General features: G+C 40.7%; 1 protein-coding gene across 1 annotated transcript; it reads right to left on the bottom strand.

Moving 5' to 3' along the window:
* Positions 1-56: 56 nt before the first annotated feature.
* On the bottom strand, positions 57-21800 carry atp8b4 (ATPase phospholipid transporting 8B4). Its single transcript, XM_080875413.1, has 28 exons — positions 21702-21800; positions 21340-21464; positions 16968-17026; positions 16773-16886; positions 16586-16684; positions 16429-16490; positions 14755-14827; positions 14497-14567; positions 14272-14351; positions 13985-14143; positions 13753-13841; positions 13273-13469; positions 12961-13169; positions 12086-12129; positions 11832-11997; positions 11562-11750; positions 11264-11379; positions 10979-11143; positions 10784-10895; positions 10598-10703; positions 10300-10441; positions 9738-9921; positions 8829-9052; positions 7856-7939; positions 5587-5832; positions 5348-5486; positions 5138-5268; positions 57-2893 (listed from the first exon to the last, which is right to left on the bottom strand). The coding sequence occupies exons 2-28, from the start codon at positions 21380-21382 to the stop codon at positions 2582-2584; spliced, it is 3615 nt and encodes a 1204-aa protein (XP_080731539.1). The 5' UTR covers positions 21383-21464; positions 21702-21800; the 3' UTR covers positions 57-2581.
* Between the last annotated feature and the right edge of the window lie 677 nt (positions 21801-22477).

Genomic DNA, 22477 nt, shown 5'->3' with positions numbered 1-22477 from the left:
ATTTGCTTCCGGGGTGCATTCAAACATGTTCTTTTTTTTATTATGTTCTAATGTAAGATTTTGTTGAGAAGTCATTGTCTGTCTGCACATTTTTCTCATAAACAAAAAGAAAGCAAATGTGAGAACAACAACAACAACCAAAACAAACTTGTGCTGTATAAAATTCATCTATATTAAATTTTCAGACACTAACATTAAAAGGCAAACAAAACCCTCTCTCCATGTGCATCAATGGAAACGCAGACTGTTGGGGTTGTAAGTGTATTAAAGACATTCAAAAGGCTCAAATGCTGGATGTTAACTTCTGCACAGTAACATTTTTTACTTCACAAAAGAGCAGAGATTGTTGGAGGCTTAGAGGTCTATGCATCATATATCATATGCAAAAGAAATGGGGGGGGGGGTGTTTCGTAGGACATAAAAGTGGCCCCTTTTACATGTTATTCGTGTAAAATGATAATAAAAAATTAAGTATGAATCAAGTAAATGGTTAAAATGCAAATCCAAATAAGTTTGTGAGCGAGGCAAGAGATGGTTTGGAGATGTGGAGGAGAGAGTGGTTATTTTATAATATGAAGCTGCCAGGCAGGAGGAAACGAGGAAGCAGGTTCATGGATGTGGTGGAGGAGGACATGCAGGGGGGTTGGTGTGACAGAGGAAGATATTAAGGATAGGCTGAGATGGAGGCAGATAATCTGTGGTAACCCCTAATGAAAGCAGTCGAAAGAAGAAGAACACTATGTGAGGGTTTTCAGCTAGGGGTATATCTCATTCTTTCCTTATGAATCCATCAATGGCAAAATGCTCAAACGCCTTTATTATATCATATTTTACCTGGCCTGTGTTTGCATCTCTTTTATGAACTACTTCAAAAAACCGATGGTTTAAGTAATTTTTTACATTTAAAACTTCTCCACTTATTCGATGTTTCTTTGACGTATGATCAAACCTCCCTTATTTCCATATGTCTTACTCAAGCCATGCATTTCAGTTTTACTTTGTCCTTAAATATACTCAGGCCAAATCAGAGATGAAATATTAAATAGAAAAGAACCGTCTTTAACAGAAATTATTAAAGGCACAGCACAGGGCAATGGATCTCAGAGCAGTGTCATTGTGGCATGCTATATGCCACAAACTGTAAAATATATTAAAAGTTTAAAATCTGTAATTTATTGTGCTTATCATCCTATTCAGCAGCATTAGTTCAGCATTTACAATACTTATTTTTTAAGTATTGGATGTATGTTAAGACGAAAGTGTGTTTCAGTGCATAGTTTTTAAAGATGATGCTTTTTGTACTTGTGGCCAGGGCGATCTTCCCTTTTGTAATTTACAAGCCCAGCCCTAAAAGAGTTGGGGCATTGTGTAAGATGTAAATAAAAACAGAATGCGATGATCTGCGAATCTCACAAACCCACACGATAAAACCTAGAAAGCATGTCAAATGATTAAACTGAGACATTTTACTGTTTGATGAAAAACATTGTTTCAATTTGATGACAGCAACATATTTCAGAAAAGTTGGGGCAACAAAAGTGTGGCTAATTAGGTTGAATAAGATGATTGGATATGAAAAAAACTGTATACAAATTGTGGAAAATTTTCAGGATAATGTTCCTTGATGTAATATCGCAAAGACTTTGAATGTCTCATCATCTACAGTACATTATATCATCAAAAGATTCAGAGAATCTGGAGAAATCTCTGTGCGCAGGGGGTGAGGCCAAAAATTCTGCCACAGAAATCACTGCACAGTTTCAGAAATCATTGTGTGAGAACACAGTTCACTGTGCCATCGATAAATGTGAACACGATCTAGAAACGCTGCCATCTCCTCTGGGATATATTAAACTAGAGTGGGACAATATCCCAAAAGTTCAGCAGCTGGTCAGTTCCCAGATGTTTAAGGACAGATGCTACATTGTGATAAAGATGGCCATGTCCCAGCTTTTTTGAGATGTGTTGATGGCATCAAATTGAAAATCAAATGTTTTTCTTCAAATGTTTCCTGAGTTTAAACATCTGATAAGTTTTCTGTGGTGTATTGTGAATACACTATGGGTGTGTGAGATTTGCAAGTGATTGCCATTCTGCCGTTGTTTACATTTTATACATCGTTCTGACTTTTTGGGGAACTGGGTTTGTTTTTATTGCACAAAGGTTTGTTTGGTAACAGCTAAAAGTACTGAAAGGTCTTTATTAATCAGAAGAGGACATGCCATTATAATGGTACAAAACTGAGGTCAAACTGGGTTATTTCTGAGCAACTATAAATGTTTCTTTAACTTTCGCAATTCATGCAAATATTGTCATGAGTGTCAGAGTGAGAGTTTGCCAGTTTCTTTGTTCGTTTGGGAGTGGTTCCTTCGTTTAATTATGTTTTGGCTGGCATTTATAACATTCAGTGTTCGCACAACTCACACTTTAAAAAACAAAAATAACTGAGGTACATTTGTGTAGCTGATTTGAGCAAAGATTCACCCAAAATTGTGCTTGGTCTGCAGGATCCATGCATACGGTACCCTTTACTCTATGCAGCGTCTTAAACGTCGAGTTCAGTCTCCGTGCTTTTATTGCTTCAAGTCTGTATTGCACTGTTGCTGCTTTCTGGTGCTCCACCTTCACTTTCAGGTGAGGCACAGGAAACTTCATTTTTCCTCTTTAACATGCTTTCTATCCAGCTGGAGCTGTGGCTTTGTGCTGTTCTTTCAGGGGAGCAAAGTGAAGAGACTGTGCTCCTCCTCATGTTTTTGCCTGAGGTAATCAGCTCGCCGAAGCCTTGTTGGTGGGAGAAGGCGTAGGCAGAGCGGCGGGAGCTTGTCCTGCGTACTCGCCTCAGGTTCTGTTCCTGAGGTCCTTGTTTCTTCCTGGACTGTTGGAGACGACGAACCTGCGGAAATACATCATGGAAAAGTGTGTAAATACACAACACGTGTATTAAATATAAAAAGTCCCCAATGTATAAAGCAAAGACCTAAATCTAATTTAGAACGTACAAAATATTTATTACCAAAGTATACACTATATTGCCAAAAGGAGGGATTAATATGATGTCACTTCACCCTTCTCAGCTATAACAGCTTGAACTATCTGGGAAGACTGTCCACAAGGTTTAGCGATGTTTATGGGAATCTTTGGCCATTCTTCCAGATGCACATTTGTAAGGTCAGACATTGATGTTTGAGAAGAAAGCTTGGCTCACAGTCTCCACTCTAATTCATCCCAAACATGTTATGTCAGGTGGAGGTGCAGGCCAGTCAAGTTATTCCACACCAAACTGGATCATCCATGTCTTTATAAAACTACTTTGTGCACTGGCATGCAGTCATGTTGTAACAGGAAGGGGCCGTCTCCAAACGGTTCCCACAAAGTTGGGAGCGTGAAATTGCCCAAAATGTCTTTGTGTGCTGAAGCATTAAGAGTTCCTTTAACTGGAACTAAAGGGCTGAGCCCAACACCAGAAAACCCAACACCAAACTTTATACTTAAATTTATACCCTCAGATAAGTGCTGTTCTCCTGGCAACAGCATCAAGCATCACCCCAGTGTGTGTTACACCACTGCCTTTCACAAGGGTCTAAAAACTGTCCTTAAGCAAATCTGAAGGCAACATGAAGCTTGGAGGTCTGTAGCGATTGATTCTGCAGAAAGTTGGTGACATCTGCGCAGTATGTGCCTCTGCATCCGCTGACCCTGCTCCGTTTTACGTGGCCTAGCTCTTTGTGGCTGAGTTGCTGTTTCCATCACTTCCACTTTGTTATAAAATTATATAACATGTATAACATTATAACATTAACTTTGTTAGAACTAACAGATGAAGGTACTGTGTAATGTTTAATAGCGGCAAAATTTAATGATTGGACCTATCACAGTACCATGTTGGACTTCACTGAGCTCCTGAGGGCGACCCATTCTTTCCCAAATATTTGTAGAAGCAGTCTGCATGCCTAGGCGCTTGATTTTATACACCTGTGGCCGTGGAAGTGATTGCACTCTTGAATTCAATGATTTAGTTCGGTGAGTAAATATTTTTGACAATATATTGTATGTAAAAGTGCTAATTCTGCAGAAACTCATATGATAAGTATAAGGTTACCAATACTGTAAACAGCATTTTACTGCTGCAGTTGGTTTGATTCTTAAGTCTACTTGTTTTAGTCGTAGAGGCTGGTTTACAGATTAATTTAAGGAGTCTAGAGAGGATATAGGGAGGATATGCTTCACTGATTTCTATTTATTATTTGGAATTTCCCTTAGTTATTACTTTTTATGAACAACCGGATAATTGTCAGTAGGCTTGTTTTGGGGTTTTTTGTAAAAAATCTTAATCCGGAGAGTTACTATTAACTACTGCTGTCAGATAAATATAGTGAAGTACTATTTGCCTATTAAATTTAGTTGAAGTATGAAGCTTCATACTTTACTATACTGACATAGTTACTTCCACCAAGTGTTCATTGTCTTGCTCAAACTTGCAGTTGCTGTAACTTCAGCTCCCTCTGAAGGCCTTAAATCCACATGGGGAGAAGAGTTGGGTATATCTATGTCAGATGACATTTGGTAAATTCCACACCACTCTGCGTTCACCACTCCCTATTAAAATTTAAAGTAGTTCATAGGGCCCATTTATCTAAATCCAAATTATCTAAGATTCATCCTGGCTTAGACCCTCGCTGTAATAGGTGTGGGTCTGATGATGCCAATCACACCCACATGTTTTGGACCTGCCCTGCCTTCGCACATTTTCGGGAGGAGTTTTTTGTACTCTGAACAAGGCTACTGACCTGAAACGGGCTCTTAACCCCCTATTTGCTCTCTTTGCTACAGAGGGGGAGGATGATAAGTATATTATCGGGGCAAAACTTCATTTGCTGTCCTCTGGTTGCCTCTCGGTTAGACGTGCCATTTTGGTAAGGTGGAAGGCTGCTGCCCCGCCCACCCATGTTCAGTGGCTTGCTGATCTCATGTTGTGTCTTAGTCTTAAAAAGATCCACTGCTCCATCCAGAATCATGGTGGCAAATTTGATCAAATCTGGGGTCTTTTTCTGACAAACTTCTCTTGCGTTAACCTTTTTTTTGTAAACTATCTACAATGTCTCAATAAAGTATTTTGAGTAACTTGCAGTTGCTGTACCTTGTCTGTCAACGTCGGGAAAAGATCCACTCTGAGGAACTTGACGACTAAGCCAGGCATAACACACACCACAGTGGTGAGCAGAACAACCAACCACACACTCTTCTCTGACAGACAGTTACGAGCCGTGCCTGAGGAGGAATAAAAGGAAATGCAATTTTCTCGTATCAACGTAATTTTCTTGCGCGGGCCACACTGAACCAGACTCACCGATAAATGGGAAGCTGCTCGGAAAAATGCCAAATAAGCCGTCGCTCTGCATTGCAAATAATATGGCAAAGTACACCATCAGGCTCCCCCATATGAAGAGGTGATTGACGGCAGTCCAGTAGTGCGTGTCGAGTCCGATCTTGGAGCAGACGTACATCAAACCATAATAATAAAAATAAGACCCTCTTTTCATTTAGCAGTCCTGTTTTGGCAGTATTTTGTGATATTTACAGTCTCACCTGAACACTTACAACAATGACCAAGGACGTTGCTATGGTGACGGCGAACGCCTGTTGGTCTGAAAAGGAGGAGCCGTCTTCTTTCACCATGAGAGGGAAAGCCCCGTAGGGAATGAAGAAAAGCAGGAATGACGTGGCAACCCCCTGCAGGGTGCACAGGAAAAACTGACGCTTGTTGAAGAGAAGGTTTTGCTGGCCGGGTTTGTACAGACTTGGGTAGCGAAGGCTGTTCGGGTCATTGACGTCCTTTAGAAAACAAACAAAGCATGAGTATGATATTATAGACTCTTGTTTATTTTAATAAGAAATAAATGATGGGAGGATAATGGGGGAAATGTTCTGCAGCAGTTTTATGACAAATGGTCAGTTAAAGCGGATGAGTGTAAAGTATACAGTGGCTTGCAAAAGTATTCCACATTTTGTCACATTACAGCCACAAACAGGAATCAATTTATTGGAATTCCACGTGAATGACCAATACAAAGTGGTGCACACGTGAGAAGTGGAACGAAAATCACACATGATTCCAAACATTTTTTACAAATAAATAACTGAAAAGTGGGGTGTGCGTAATTATTCAGCCCCCTGAGTCAATACTTTGTAGAACCACCTTTTGCTGCGATTACAGCTGCCAGTCTTTTAGGGTATGTCTCTACCAGCTTTGCACATCTACAGACTGAAATCTTTGCCCATTCTTCTTTGCAAAACAGCTCCAGCCCAGTCAGATTAGATGAACAGCAGTTTTCAGATCTTGCCACAGATTCTCGATTGGATTTAGATCTGGACTTTGACTGGGCCATTCTAACACATGGATATGTTTTGTTTTAAACCATGCCATTGTTGCCCTGGCTTTGTTTAGGGTAGTTGTCCTGCTAGAAGGTGAACCTCCGCCCCAGTCTCAAGTCTTTTGCAGACTCCAAGAGGTTTTCTTCCAAGATTGCCCTGTATTTGGCTTCATCCATCTTCCCATCAACTCTGACCAGCTTCCCTGTCCCTGCTGAAGATAAGCACCCCCAGAGCATGATGCTGCCACCACCATATTTGACAGTGGGGATGGCGTTCAGAGTGATGTGCAGTGTTAGTTTTCCACCACACATAGCGTTTTGCATTTTGGTCTCATCTGACCAGAGCACCTTCTTCCACATGTTCGCTGTGTCCCCCACATGGCTTGTGGCAAACTGCAAACGGGACTTCTTATGGTTTTCTGTTAACAATGGCTTTCTTCTTGCCACTCTTCCATAAAGGCCAACTTTGTGCAGTGCACGACTAATAGTTGTCCTGTGGACAGATTCCCCCACCTGAGCTGTAGATCTCTGCAGCTCGTCCAGAGTCACCATGGGCCTCTTGGCTGCATTTCTGATCAGCGCTCTTCTTGTTTGGCCTGTGAGTTTAGGTGGACGGCCTTGTCTTGGTAGGTTTACAGTTGTGCCATACTCCTTCCATTTCTGAATGATCGCTTGAACAGCGCTCCGTGGGATGTTCAATGCTTGGGAAATCTTTTTGTAGTCTAAGCCTGCTTTAAATTTCTCAATAACTTTATCCCTGACCTGTCTGGTGTGTTCTTTGGACTTCATGGTGTTGTTGCTCCCAATATTCTCTTAGACAACCTCTGAGGCCGTCACAGACCAGCTGTATTTGTACTGACATTAGATTACACACAGGTGCACTCTGTTTAGTCATTAGCACTCATCAGGCAATGTCTATGGGTAACTGACTGCACTCAGACCAAAGGGGGCTGAATAATTACGCACACCCCACTTTGCAGTTATTTATTTGTAAAAAATGTTTGGAATCATGTATGATTTTTGTTCCACTTCTCACGTGTACACCACTTTGTATTGGTCTTTCAGGTGGAATTCCAATATATTGATTCATGTTTGTGGCTGTAATGTGATAAAATGTGGGAAAGTTCAAGGGGGCCGAATACTTTTGCAAGCCACTGTAAATTGGGATTAGGAACGCTAATCGCATGGGTTAAATTTAAGCTACAACCTACTGTAGGATTAGACTTTTAGGTACGTCTGATGGGTTTATCAATCATGACACAGTGAAAGAGGTCAACAGTAATAAAATATTCACCTGAATGACTTGACAGTATCTTGAAAAGAAGAAACAAAATTAAACTATGAAACGGCTCTGGATCTTACCATTAGAGAGAGATTACTGAAATAAGAAAAAGTTCGATTTTTGTGCAAATTTTTAAAATATGCATAGCCACATTGAAATAAAACTTAAGTATGCTTTAACTTTGTACAAGAGCTATTATCACCTGATCAAAAAGTCCCATCGCTAGTACTGGCAGCGATGTATAGACAATGTTGAAGAGGGTGATGAACCACTGGTCATACACAGTCTATGGAAAGTGGACATTTTGTTAGAGCAGGGTTTTTTCCAACCATACAGCACAAACATTCAGAAGAGCGAGAGGTCTCGTGCATGAAAATTTCTTTCAGCTCAATATCGGAGAGAACAAAGGGAAGATCAGAGCAGAGAGGAGGACAGATGCATCAAGGAAAACAAGACTGAACACAAGCTGGAAGAACATGGATGAAAGTCAGTGACATGGAATAGCTCACTGGTTTCACCTTATTTAGAGTCTATGGTACAATAAGTATAAAAGTACATAACATTCACTTTTTATTCTAAACAAAGGCAGTCTGAATCAAGTACAGTAGCAGTCTGAGCCTATACATTCATGACTACAGGATCACCTGAAACATCCCTAATTTTAAGAGCTATGTAAAAGTTTTAAAAGAAACCTTAAAAGCAGAGAGGGTGTCTGCCTGACAAAGTGCATAGTTGTGCCTGATAGCTGAAGGCTCTGCCTCTTCTACTTTTGAAAACTCTACACAGGTAAGCCTGTCTGTGCTGGTGTACCAGGAGAAGGTTTGACAGACTGTATTGTCCCCGGTTGTGAAGACTGTCCTCCAGCAGGGAACACTTAGATTATTTCTTCTGCTCACCACTCTTCCTTCCAGACAAAGTGAACACATCTCCTTCAACTTTAGTCTATTAGGAACAAAATGGACTAGGTCTGTTCCTAAATTAGATAAAAGACACTCCTGACAGGCCTTGTGGCTTCTACAGAGTCAGAAGGAGACACATTTACTCCAGTGGTCCTGAGGTCAGCCTCCGTGACCTCACCACAAAACCAGACCTGACAGTTGGCATGCATAATTGATTCAACACAAACATAAAAAAAGCTTCAAATATGCTTGAAGGCTTCATTACAGTTTTCTTACCTGAGCTGAGAAGCCGCAGAAGAAACCGTACCAGAAGTGCACCAGGGTGAAGGCGAAGTTCTTGTAGAAGAAATATCCCAGAAAATTACACATGCGGAAGTAAGACCAGCGTCCGTGAACCAACAAGAGCCTCTGCAGGTACCGGAACTGGGCAAAGGAGTAATCTGAGGCCAGAACAGCCTGCATCCCCTCCTGTCCGCTGATCCCAACACCGATGTGAGCAGCTGAGTAAGACACACAGTGTGTGAAGCAATGCCCTTCATAACTGAAATATTTGTCATTACAAACAGCTGACAAGATTCTGGAAATATATTCACAAACATCGTTAAATAACAGTCTGGACTGAGTTTTTTTTTATAAATGAAGAAATGTTTTTACAACCAGCCTCTTACGCAGTGTGTGGCTGGTTGTAAGGTGTTGGGGTAAGGGAGGTAATTTCACTATTGTATCGTATACCCCAAAAAAATCTGTTAAGCAGAAAATATGAACAAACTGAGTAAGTACTCAGCAGTTTGACTGCTTAATTCATATAATATGATTCACAAAGTTTATAAAAATCTTTCATTGATCCTTGTGCCCTGTGGATGTGGGCATTCTCATCCTGCAAGAGAGTGCTCCCTGTGATCTTTAACCATGCCAGCAAAATTTCCCTTCGAAGCATAACAGAATTTCCAGCTCCCCTCAGGTTTTTCCTTTAATTTGTCACCTCTGGCAAGGCTGAAAATTCCCTCTACACACACGTGAACGGAGTCCTTGGATGCAGAAGAGTGTGCATCCACATCAGTTTGTGATATTTTCTTGAGAATTCCTGATATTTCTTTTCAAGTGTTTACTTGTAAATGTTATACTTCACTTTGTAATAGTAATACATACTACATGCACGCCACACGTGGATGATCTGAAACTTACTCTTGATCATGCTGACATCATTGGCTCCGTCTCCTATGGCCAAGGTGACAGCTCTCTTGTGCCTCTTCACCAGCTCCACCACCTGAGCTTTCTGCATCGGCGTGACGCGGCAGCAGATCACCGTTTTACATAGACAGGCCAAATCCAACAGGATGTGCTCCAGCTGGGGCTCCAGAGCGTGAGCCTGAAGGGCAGAGTACCCACACCACACCTATTAAATCTATCATTACCGCGGTGTAACATCAACCCCCTGCGGAGGGGACACTAAGCAACATCCCTGTGTGCATCACGCACTCTGCCCTGGGCACAGCAAGAGAGCAGCTCGCGTGCAAAATGATGTTAATAAAATCCTGTAATAGAGCCGAGGGCAGAGCTTATTGTAGACTTTGTTCAGTTGGCAGCAGGCACAGACGCAGCAGACTCATCAAAGAACATCGGAGCCATTTAGCAAACAGTGTGAAACCAACGGGCATCAGTAACAAAACAAAAACAAGTGCAGAAGTAAAAATGAGCATTTAATTAAAGGCAGTCTCCGTGAAACCACTTTTCATTGTTATCTTACCAGACTGTGTCCATTGATAACTAAGGCATACTCTGCAATTATAGCTTCTTCAAACACAGAATCGTCTGCAAACGCATCCGTCTTCTCAACATGTCCTGCACTGCTCACGCAACTCAGGCCGAGGATGTGCTCTTTGGCGCTCCTGAGGATAGATGCAAGGCAGTAAAAGTGAATCACACCAGAATTCTCTTCAAGAAGGCTTTTTAGCATTTTAAATCCACAGACTTTCTATAAATGGGACATTTAATATTCAAAGAATACCACCCTGAATGTGAATTAAATGCAAAAAATGTGTCACCTGAGCTGCTGCTGCACATCCTGCAGGGTGTGGCCGGAGATAACAAACACCTCATTCATGTCATCTCGCAGCATGTTGCAGGAGTAGCCAATGTTCATTGCTGTCTCTAATGAAATTAAACAGTTTACAGTCGTGTATCTTTCCACAGACAATCCAGCCAATATTAAAGTCATCATTCACAGGTACCTAGTTTATCTCCTGTAAGGACCCAGATTTTAATGTCAGCTAGATTTAGGCAGGCGATGGTCTCTGGAACTCCCTCCTGAAGTTTGTCTTCAATCGCCGTGGCTCCTAGAAGCTTCAACAAAGTCAGCAGTGAGTCAGCAGGACTAAATGCGATCGATTGCTTTAGGAGTGTAAACAAAAGCATGTCAATTTTACCTTCATGCCCAGTTCGATCTCGTCGTAAAGGACAGCAAGCTGATCTTCGCGATTCTCTATTACAGTGCTGGCAAAGAGAAGCCTCTTCATCCAAACTTTAAAATAATCTTCATCGAGGTCTTTGTAGGACAGAGCTAATGTTCGAAGCCCTTCCCCAGCAAATTCCTGCATGAAAAACGATGGAAAAATAAACATCTGACTAAGAGAATAAATCATTAAATCTGCAATCCACAGCGCAATTATTTACAAAGGAGACATTATGTTATCCACTGCGATAACACCTACACTAAGGTGTTCTGAGGTAGTGTACATGAGGTTTTCACAGGATGGATCCAGACGTTCGAAAATAATCGTGTCAGCGCCTTTGGAGTAGAGTTTAATCTGGCCTTCTGGGCTTCTCACTATCAAACAAGACAAAGCACAGCAAGAGGAAAAATAAAACATGGATTATTTGGCTGTCAACTAAATTGTCAGTAGATACAAAATAATCAGACATGTTGCCTCGTGCTGCTATTTCGTAATTATTGTCCACAGAGTTTCATGATGACTACTTGTGTGTTGCTTTTATAAGTGAAGACCTAACCAATGACACTCATTCTCTTGCGCACGTTGTTGAAGTCCAGTATGGCCAGAAGCTGGTAGGTGACGGTTCGTCCCATCTCACACAGCGTGACGGTTTCTGGGGTTCGCGCCCGGAAGACAAACCCAAAGTTTCGCGCCGCAGTGACCAGCGCTCCCTCATCAGGTGACTGTGCCTGGTACACCAAATTTCCTTCATTTGAACATAAACACATCAGTGAATCAGAGTTATTTGAATTATTACAGCTACAGTTTCTGGATCATGTATGTTTACCTTCACTCTTCTCCTCTGGCATGACAGTGTGACACAAAGCCAGCAGCCTGAAAAACTCCTGCACTGCAGGATCCTCCATTTTGATGGCTTCAACCAAGCTGCTGTCGTAAAACTTGAACCTTCTGTCGCAGAGAGGGTTGAAGGAAAAATCCACGCAGGCTGTTTTCTGAGACATTAAAGCACCAGCGCAATGATTGTGTCACATCTGTTTCACTAGAAAGAGAAAGAATTTCTGCTTTTTTCAATCTGCTCACCTCAGTAATTTCCACCTTCTGGTCAAATTCATCATAGACATCACCTAAAAACATAAAAGTAACAATGGCAGTTTTATTTATATAGCACATTTGATTATAAGTGAACACAGTGTGCTTAACAAAGAAGAGAAAAACATAAAAACCTCTGCAGGTTTACAATTCCCCCTAACCCCTTAAAGCCTGAACCATGAAATAATTGCCAGAAAATTCAAGTTTTTAAAAAATGTTGTTATTTATTGCTGAAAAACATATCATGCAATCTATTTCTTTTCAAGGGAGGGGAGGGAAGATCTCACTCACTAATGATGTAGAAGTCTCAAAAACCCATGTTTCAAATATGATAGGCGTTAAGGGGTTAAAGCACAAGCACTCAGCTATTGACTGAAGGCCTGTGTGGAAAAAAAGGCTTTGAGCCTGTTTTTGAATGTAGCCGCAGATGTGATTGATCACTGATCAGCAGGTAGCTGGTTCCAAAGAACAGGAGCGCGGTAAACGAAAGCAGCCTCAGTGCACTTGGATCTGATTCTAGGAACACTTAAAGGGAGATAGCTCTAACTGGGTTATAAACACCGAACAAGTCGGAGATGTGGTGGGAAAGGCGAACAATCGAGAGCTTTATCATTAATTATTTTGTCAAAGATTAAGAAGTAATTGCCTCTGTAGTTGGACCTGGCTCCCAGCATTACCGCCGAAGTCTGCTACAGTAAATTTGACCAAACAATTTTAACATTTTAGGGTGAACAAACTAAAAAAAGCAAAAAACATTTAGGTCCCATGCTTAACTGTTCAGCAGTTTTTGTTGAAGAGTAGCCCAATTTAACTGAGAGGCTAATTAGCCCAGTGTTTTAACCCGATGTAGTACTAAAGCTCCATACCATACATCTGTCCATTAATGGAGCACTTGCTGAAGACCATGATGTTCTGGGTGAGCGTGCCTGTCTTGTCAGAGAAGATGAACTCCACTTGGCCCAGCTCCTCATTCAGGGTGGTGGTGCGAGCTTGGGCTGCAGTGCCCATCGGGCTGTGGTACATCTTCCGGTCCCAGTTAATGAAGTGACTGTGACCAAGTCGCAGGACTTCCACACTGATGAAGTTTTATTGAGCAATACAACTATTTACCAACTTCCTAGTCAGTGTGACGGGCTTAATTTGAAAATGACTTTTACAACGACTGCATAGGTGCTTACCTGACATACAGCGAGATGGGCACAACAGTGTTGAGGATGATGATGTAGGACCAGAAGGTGAGGAATCCAGAGAACACAGCGCTAATCTGGAACGTGTCCCACGGCAAAAACACTCTGAAGTTTGTGCCGACATACGTTTCCCAAATAGTGTGTCCAACTGCCAAAATAACTCCCATACAAATAAGGAAGGCGAAAATCTGAAAAAAAGACAAGAGTACATATTTTTGTTCCCAAAGATGCATCAAATAAAGTGGTATGTTTTATATGCTTATATGAGCATATCTGTAGTAAAAGGCACAAAATGTGACATTTAAAACCAGTGAATGTAACTCTGGACTGCCAGCTTTTAAAGAGAAATTTATCATTTATGCAATTTATTTACAACTAGAACGGCTGCCTATAAAATAGCCAACTAAGCCACAATCATCAGCCCATGCTAGCATCGTAAAATGCAAAGCAGAGTTACAAAAATCAGCCTACCCACAAAACCAGAGTGTTCATGAGTTTGTCGATACTGGTCCTTTTCAGTTTCGTCCTTCCACAGTTCTGCATCAGTTTGGTTTGTGAGCCTGTTGGGCAGATGTGCAAACAACTGTCAGTGTTGAAAGAATATTAATAAGACTGTCCGTGACCTTTCCATCGAGGCAAAGAAGAAAAATATAGACGCAGCTAATGGATGTGGAGAATAAAACCATTAAAAAGCAACTATTACCAGCAAATATGACCATTCCAAAGCACCACTCAGTGTTTCTGAGTACACAGCCCCGCAGAAGCATTTTTTCATTATCCAGAGGATATTTATTGCCTTTCCAGTATAATGTTCCAGTAAACCTATCCAGCTTGTTGTTTGGAGGCTCACAAATGACTTCCCCTGAGGAACAAAGGAAGAAAAAGAAAAAGATTCGTCAGCCATGACTGATCAAACCGTCGCAAATAATTAGATATAAGTAGACAAAAATGAGAGAAAATGTGAAAATAAAAACTTTGGCATCATCTCACCATCAAAGTCCATCAGTTTAGAAATGTCTCCTAAATCTGAGGTAACGGTTAAAGCCTGACGGACTTTTAGATTGGTCTCTCTGGAGGGAAGAAAAAGGAAGACAAAGAAAAGTTGGCTATTTTTGCTAAACGTCAAATTAAATATACGCATGCACTTTTTGTGCTCATATGAATGTCTTGTGCAATTGCTCCCATCTTACTTTTCATACCTTGCGCAGAACTTACCCATCTAGCTCTGCAGTCTCAACATAGCACAGACCATAAGGCTCACTGCTACAGAGAAGGAGGATGTCTGCCTGTGTGTGAATCCAATACAAAATACTCAGCAGTGGAAAAAATTTCTGCATCACTGAACCTGCAACAGCACTTAACTGGCCCCATTTCTCCCAAAAGAACCTATTTTCTTTACTATATGTTAATCTAAAAGGCTGATATTACAGTCTAGCATGTAGTGTGACAGTGTCGTAGCAATGCTTTACTCACAGCAACAAACTGATTGTTCTCTAGTTTGATGATATCCCCTACTCGAACGTTCATCCATTTTTCATTCTGCAAACTTGAAAAACAGGAAACACAAAAGGTTAGGAATAGCTGTAAATGTAGCCTCTGCAGGAAAGCATCTACAAATCCAATTCCAGAGTTGAGTTGGGACGCTGCCCAAAATGTAAATAATCACAGAATGCAATGATTCCAAAATGGGAAGTGCACGTGGTAAAATCTAAGCAGACCTGATTTTTCCTGTCCATGTTAAGACAGCAGTCCATTATTAATGTCTCATATTACCACGATACACCAAATCCCCCCATAAAGCATGTCTTCTCTTCATTCTGAAACAGTTTGACTTTTGTCTCCAGCAGAAACAGTAACAGAGTTACAGTTATTTAATAAGTGCTCAAAGGTGCCCATGGTAAATAAAGGATTGACTGAAACATTTTTGTATTTCATGAAAAATATTAGCTTCTTTGGAATTCAGTGTCAGCAACACGTCTTTAAAAAACTTAAGATGTGATCAACAAAGGCCAGAGAGGTAAGTGGTGCTAAACTGAAATAGCTGGAGGAAGATTTTGATTTGGCAGCAAGTCAGTAACATGAAAAGACATCTTAGAGAGGCAGAGTTTCTCAGAAGTAAAGACAGGCGGAGGTTGACCAAAGTACAAAAATAACAAAAAACTTAAAAATAATGTTCCTCCACATAAAGTTGTGAAGACTTTAACATCATCTACACACATAATATCATCAAAAGATTCAGAGTATCTGGAGAAATCTCCAGGCCACAGATCAATACTGTATGTCTGAGATCTATAGGCCTTCAGATGCCACTGCATTAAAACAGGTGTGATTCTCTCATGGAGGTCACTGTGTGGGCTCAGAAACACTTCCAGAAATCACTGTCTATGAACACAGTTCACCGTATCACCCACAAATGCAGGTTAAAGCTCGATCACACGAAGCAGACACGCCTCTGTCTCTTGGAGGCAAATCTCATTCAAAATGGACTGAAGCAAAGTGGAAAACTATTCTTTGGTCAAATGAATCAAAAATGGAAATTATTTTTGGAAAACACGGACGCCACATCCTTTGGTCTAAAGAGCAGAGGGACCATCCGGCTTGTTATCACTGAGTTCAAAAGCATGCATCTCTGATGGCAGCGCATCAGTGCCTATAGAACTGGCAGCTTTCACATCTGGAAAGGCAACAGAAGGACTGAAAGATACATAAAGGTCTGCTGCAACAGCATGACATCATAATAGAAGAGTCTGGGTTGCTGATCTGGCATGCCGGCAGTCCAGACCTTTCACTAATTTCATATATTTGGCGCATTATGAATTGAAAAATACAACAAAGCTGACAAGAATGGGATATTCCTCTCCCGAAAGTCCATCAGCTGGACTCCTCACTTCCCAGACATTTATGAACTGTTGTTAACAGAAGAGTGGATGCTACACAGTTGTAAACACAGCCCGTCATAACCTTTTTATCCTTGTTGCTGTCATCAAATTCGACACCGTCTTGTTTTGTTTTCTTAAAGTTTCCTCTTAAATATTTTCTCAGCTGAAACATTTGATCGGTTTTTATTGCATTCTGTTTATTTACATTTTACATACACATCCCAACTTTTTCAGAACTGGGTGTGTAAATGACAACGTCATAGAGTACCTTCCTCTGATGAGAACCTGTGACTGCCGGTTGTTGACTTGTTGGTCGCTCTTGTATCGGAACTGAAATTTTTAAAAAAGGGGGTTACAAATTTGAAGAAGAGACGTAAAAAGAATAGCATTCAAACAAATTGTAAGAGATAAACAATGAAACTAACATAGTCATCTGTGGCGTCCTTAACAGCCGTGATCACGAGCACAAAAACCAAAGGCACGATGGTTGTGAACCAGGACAGGGAGGATATTTCTGGAATTAGCTGTGAACAAAGTTTGCATTAGCCCTCTTTGTTTCCTACATCAATCAAATTATAGTTTAATGACACAATCAGTAGCATTTTTTCCTACCTGCAGTATTAAGAGCACTGAGAAGTAAGCGTTTGCCACCCTCTGGAACTGCTCAAACAAGTTGATGGGCAGGAAGGTGAAGATATTGTACTTTGAGGTTTTGATGCGATTATCCTGAAGATTCACATCATTAGAAACAGCGCCGATGAAACCCCACAGCCAACACTTAAAGCAAATTTAATGCAGGTAACTTACGGCATAAGAGAACCTGTCATTGTAGTCCCACGCGTTGGCTTTCACGCGGCGCTCTTTCTCTACAGAGAAGACAACACAGAGGAAAGGAGAACTTAAAGTAAGAGCTCCTTATTCTAAAGTCTGCCTCTCACACACATAGCAGAACAAATTTAACATCAATATGAGATTTTGACCATTTGCCTATATTTCTTTCCGTTTAAAATCCTAAAATACTTTTTTTCCTTTCAGACTGCCCTAACATTTATTTTCCTTCCAAATCACCTCTTGAAATGAGAGCAAAATCCTAAAGAAAGCTTAGTTAGCTTAGGGTAAAGTTTCATAACTGTGTATTTTATCTTTCTTTTTTTTTTTTATTCTCAAGATGAACACAGTAATTTGTCTTAGATTGATTTTTTTTCTTTTGCTCTTTATTTATTGTAAGAGAAGGGACACAGAGGTCTCGGTTCACTTATCTGCAAATAAAAGGATGATTTATTTATGAAGAGACAAAGTAAAAGACTGTTTCAAGCACCAGCATGTTCCTCTGGTGTGGTGATTATTGAAGATAAGGATGATGAAACCTTTTCCTACATTGCAGTATTTCACAAAGTATTACATGATCAAGCCAGCAAACCCCGTGATGTTGCAATGTCCCACTTTTAGTTAAGCTTTAGTAAGCTTGACTGTGGTTGATAAAACCTCCTTTTAAAAAAAAGTTTGACTATATTTACAATGGAGAGCTCACTCTCACGCTGGTACAAGAAGAGGTCATTCTTTGATTAGCACATGTTTTTTAATTATTTCTCCATTAAATTGTTAGCAACTTCTTTGATTACTATATCTACATAAGGTTCTAAGTCTTATTTCCTAAACTTTGAATAAGAGCTTCATTGAGGGATAAAGATGGAGACAGATCTTTAATTCATATCTTTATATGTATTAAAACAGACATCCTTATTTTTAGCTCCAAATAAATCTTGTACTTGTAAGAAATTTTATAGGCTGAATGGAGCACCCCCACCAAATTGTGGGTAAATTTGTGTTTGGTTGATTCAAACACACCTTCTTTGTTGAAAAAAAAAATTTGCTCTGGGAAATCGATTTTATATTATTGGAAAGGCTGTTTATTCCCCTTTAAATAGTGCCACATTTGTAAAGAACAAGCTGGGTTGAGCAGCAGAGTTGAGTATGTGGGTTGTGCCCATTAAAAACTTGCCAGTTCTTCTTTGCCAATGCCAAACAGCTTATTCTGCTATTGATTCTCAGCAGCCTCAGTAGCATGATGTGGAAGGACACAGCCACAACAGCCTGGCACCTTCTCCTCACACTGTAGGATGGAAGTCTATTCTTCAACCAACATTTTTCACAAGTCAGCCAGTGTGGTTGTGTTGGTCACTCTGGGATGAAGCGCACACCCAAGCTGATCCCACAATGGAGTTGAAGTCAGGACTGCAGACAGGTAATTTCATCCTCTCCACTCACAAATTCTGGAGGTAGTCTCTGTTAAACCCCAATCTGTGGGAGACCCATTATCATCTTGAAGGACAGACTTCAGTCCCAGACTGTGGAGATATGAGATTGCCACTAGTTGCACGATTTCAACTTGATATCTCTCTGCATTGAGAATGCCTCCAAGGATGGCAAGCCTTGTTTTTCTAGTAGTGAGGTCTTTTCCAGATTGTCCGGGTAGAGACCTTTAACCATATAGTCCTGAAAACCTTGATTGCAAATCTGTGGAAGACTGCCAACAGGGTGCTGACAGGGTGAGGAAACAGTCTTCTTATGTTCTTGGGAAGCCCACTTCCAGCTTGTCACATTCCCTATTATATAGAACTGGGTCATAAATTTGAAGGGCTCACTCCAAATAATGGTGCAACTTGTTTTTGTGGAACACCGGCTTGAAATTGTCCAGTGGCACGGGCGCTATGCACATCAGTCAATCATGGCATGCTTGCAGCAGACACCAACTGACCCCTGTAGCAGGATCTATGCTCCTGTACCAGAAGCTCAAAACAAGAGTCAATAGCAGAATAAGCTGTTTGGCATAGGCAGAGAAGATGTGGCAAGTTTTTCGTGGGCACAACCCACACATTCAACTCTGCTGCTCAACCCGCAAATACAAATCTGGCAATAAACAGGCTTCCCAATGATATAAGATTTATTGACAAGAAGCAGAATTGTAACAACAAAGAAATAATTGACCAAACACAAATTTCCCTACTTTTTGTGCAAAGTTTAGTTCAAAAACTCCTTTGCAAAAATTCAGCTACTCCAACACACTTGGAAACTGTAAAGTGAGAAGACTAGAAAGGCTCTTGTAAGTTAATGTAAAACTCGCTAGCGGTTCACTTAGCTTCACACTGATGGTGGAAACGAGAAAAGGGAAGCCTTTACTTTGACAAAATGAAATAAAATCCTACCAGCCCCTCAAAAGCTCATCAGTCAACATGATGCAACATGTTTAACTAATCTATCAAATTAAAGTGCACACCCTTTTTTCTCAGAAGCTCAAAAAACCCTTCTCTACCACTTCTTAGTGAAATTGTCATGCAGTTTCACTCATCTTTTCATCCTGCGTTCCATGCTTCTCATGAGCAAGACTTGTGACATCTATAGAGGGATAAAGGGATTAACCATGGCATATTAAAAAAGGCTGACTTCGTAAAAGCTACTTTCAGTTGCTCCCTTATTCACAAGGGGTCACAGCAGCAGGTAGCTCTACATATTTGATTTGGCAGCATTTTAATGTCTGATGTCCTTCCTGACCCACCCCAAAGGGATTTGCGTCTCCGCCCAGGATCGAGCACTTGCCAAGTGAAACTACAAACCTCTAAACTTGATAAAGTTTCAAATGATGCCTTTTTGCGTGCGTCTACTTCAAACACACCTTGTCTTGGCCTGCCCGTCTTACCCAACAGCTGAAGACTTCATTTCCCAACTTTGACATTCTTCTCATGGCTCATACATAAACACAATGCATTAAGGGTCATTAATATGTCTGGTCACCCTTTCTAATCAGTCTCGATGTGAAAAATGTTGACTCTCAAACAAGAGCCGGTGTATTTCCCGCAAATGCTGAGATCATTTATCAGAGCATTTTAACTTTTCACACAAAGCCGCTCCCGAAAGAGCATGTACGCTGACAGATCTGCTGTTTCCAAACAAGGTTAAAACATTGTTGAATTATGCATAACGCACCCGCACAGAGCTGCAAAAGGATAGAGCATCTACCACGACAGCTGGGATCATCCTGCTATCACTTACTATGATACTTAATTATTAAGGGAGGCCACTATTGTTCAAACCATTTGGTCTGCTTAAGCATATAATTAGGGAAATATTTCAATTTTATTTTCAGGGAATTTCAGTGGACTTAAAGAGAGATGCAAGTCTGAACAGCTTACAGTGAAATGATTCAGGAAATATTTCAGGTAGTCAGTCACTCTGAGGACTCTAACAGTAATACGGGAAGCATTAAGATGAGCTGTCTCGCTAGCAATGCCACATCTTTCTTCCTAAAAGGATAATTACACCTATTGTTGAGGAATTGAAATCCCATCTAAAGTGCAAGGAGCATAAGGTCACCTTGCGTTATGTGTGTAATGTTGCGCTCAAGGATGCCGCAGATGACAAACATGCAATCTGCATACACAGAGCACATGAAGAGCACAGATAGCGTAGGCGCACACCAGCACAGAGAAAGAGACAAGTTATATTAAAGTGCACACTCTTTTTTTCCTCAGATTTCATCTTTCCCATCTTTCCAAAGCAGCACTGCACCATAGAGAACATCTGCGAAGTGAGGAAGGCACAAGCTCCGCCTTCTGCTTTTAAAAGTAAAAAAAACAACAACACTTATGTGGAAAAAAAAATATGTGCAACTCGCCTGCCTGAAACCTCACAGTTTAACTGCATTTTTGTCCTACTTTTAAGACATCCTCACTGTGGAATGTATTGTAATGTTGTTATAAAGAAATCAATTACAACTACAAATCAGTCTTACCAACATGAGGTTTTCTTCTCCAGAATGTCTCCATCTTCTCCTGGGACCTCCCGAGGATTTCCCTGAAAGGCAGATGGAGGACCCAGGCTTAACAAACAATAAACCCTGCACTGGCAGAGGTGTAGGAAAGAGCAATAAATGCACCATAATGGCATTACATGTGACTGTTTATCAAGGCGCTTTTAAACTGCAGGTGCAAGCAGCAGAAGGCAAATCCTCAGTGGACTGTGTCTCCTTGGGGTTTCCAGGTGAGGTGTAACCCCTGGCTGAAGTGCACATCTAGGCTCTTTGTTTTCAAAAGAAGGGGCCTGTCTTTATGGAAGTTTTCTCTATCTGTGCGTAGAATAAAACACAAACGGTGAAGTGTGACCGCATTTATCCACTTCTTACCTTGCACAGGTTTCTCACAGGCGCAGACTTGTGTTATCTCCATGTATCCTGTTATTTACCCGCGACCATTTATTTCAAGTAGCGCCTTCCGCTGATTTTTTCGAAGCAGACCCTATCGCCTCTTCCTGAACAGAAATCATCAGAGATAAAAACACACACAAAAAAAAGCAGTTCAGCTGTGGTGATGGTGCTGATGTCGCTGTTGCGGTTAGAAGCTTGCTAATAATAATAAAGAAAACAGGACTGCGGGCGGCGTGGGCTGTGAGGATGGTGCAGGCAGGCAACCATCAGCAGCCCCGCTTTTCTGAAACAAATGAGCGGAGAAATAACGAGGCAGCAGGAATCAGCCGACGATCACTCACCAAGAACCGCGACATGGTGATGAAGCTGCAGCCCTCTTCTTCTGGGAGAAGTAGAAGTGAGTGAGTGTGCGCTGCAATGAACACCTCTTTCTCTCCCCCTCTCTCTTACTCAGCCCAGTCTCTTGGCAAATAGAAAAAAAGAAGTATGTTTACTGTGTGGCGCAGGTACGCTTTTCAGACGTGCCACCTTGGCAACCAAGTGAAAAAGAGCTAAACAGGAAGGTAACAACCTTTTTCCAAACTTAGCCAACAATAATAAGTGCTATTGTTGTTTAACACTAGCCTCGTTTTAATTATCTAAATCTAATCTAAGATGCTTTTATTGCCTTTACCACCTTTGCATTTTTTCCAGTAGTTAGTAGTACGAAGGAAAGCACTTACACAGAGCACTTAAAAGAAACAACATAGTTGACAAAAGTGCTTTCCAGTTAAAGGACAGTAATAACACACAGAAAATACACGTTAAACGAGAAGAAATACCAGTTTTTAAAAGGTCAGTAAAATACATAAAAAAAAAGATGAATACAATGGACAATAAATAAACCTAGCAATAAAGAAATGAAAAAAGATTAAAAGTGACTGTTTAAAAAAAATCTCAAGTCATACTTTGCATTATATTTTTAGTTTATTGTCCAACTTCATCTCATTGTTTTTAATACCTAATTATTTTTAAGACCTAACATTACAGTTGCATTTAAAAAAAAATCAGTTTCTTTCTTCTTTTTATTGTAATAATAAAATTTAGCAGGTTTTAGTAAACAGGCTTTGTGTCAAGT

Source organism: Rhamphochromis sp. 'chilingali' (genome assembly GCF_963969265.1).
Source record: "Rhamphochromis sp. 'chilingali' genome assembly, chromosome: 2".
NCBI classification, from domain to species: domain Eukaryota; kingdom Metazoa; phylum Chordata; class Actinopteri; order Cichliformes; family Cichlidae; genus Rhamphochromis; species Rhamphochromis sp. 'chilingali'.
This window is presented reverse-complemented; position numbering and strand designations above follow the sequence as displayed.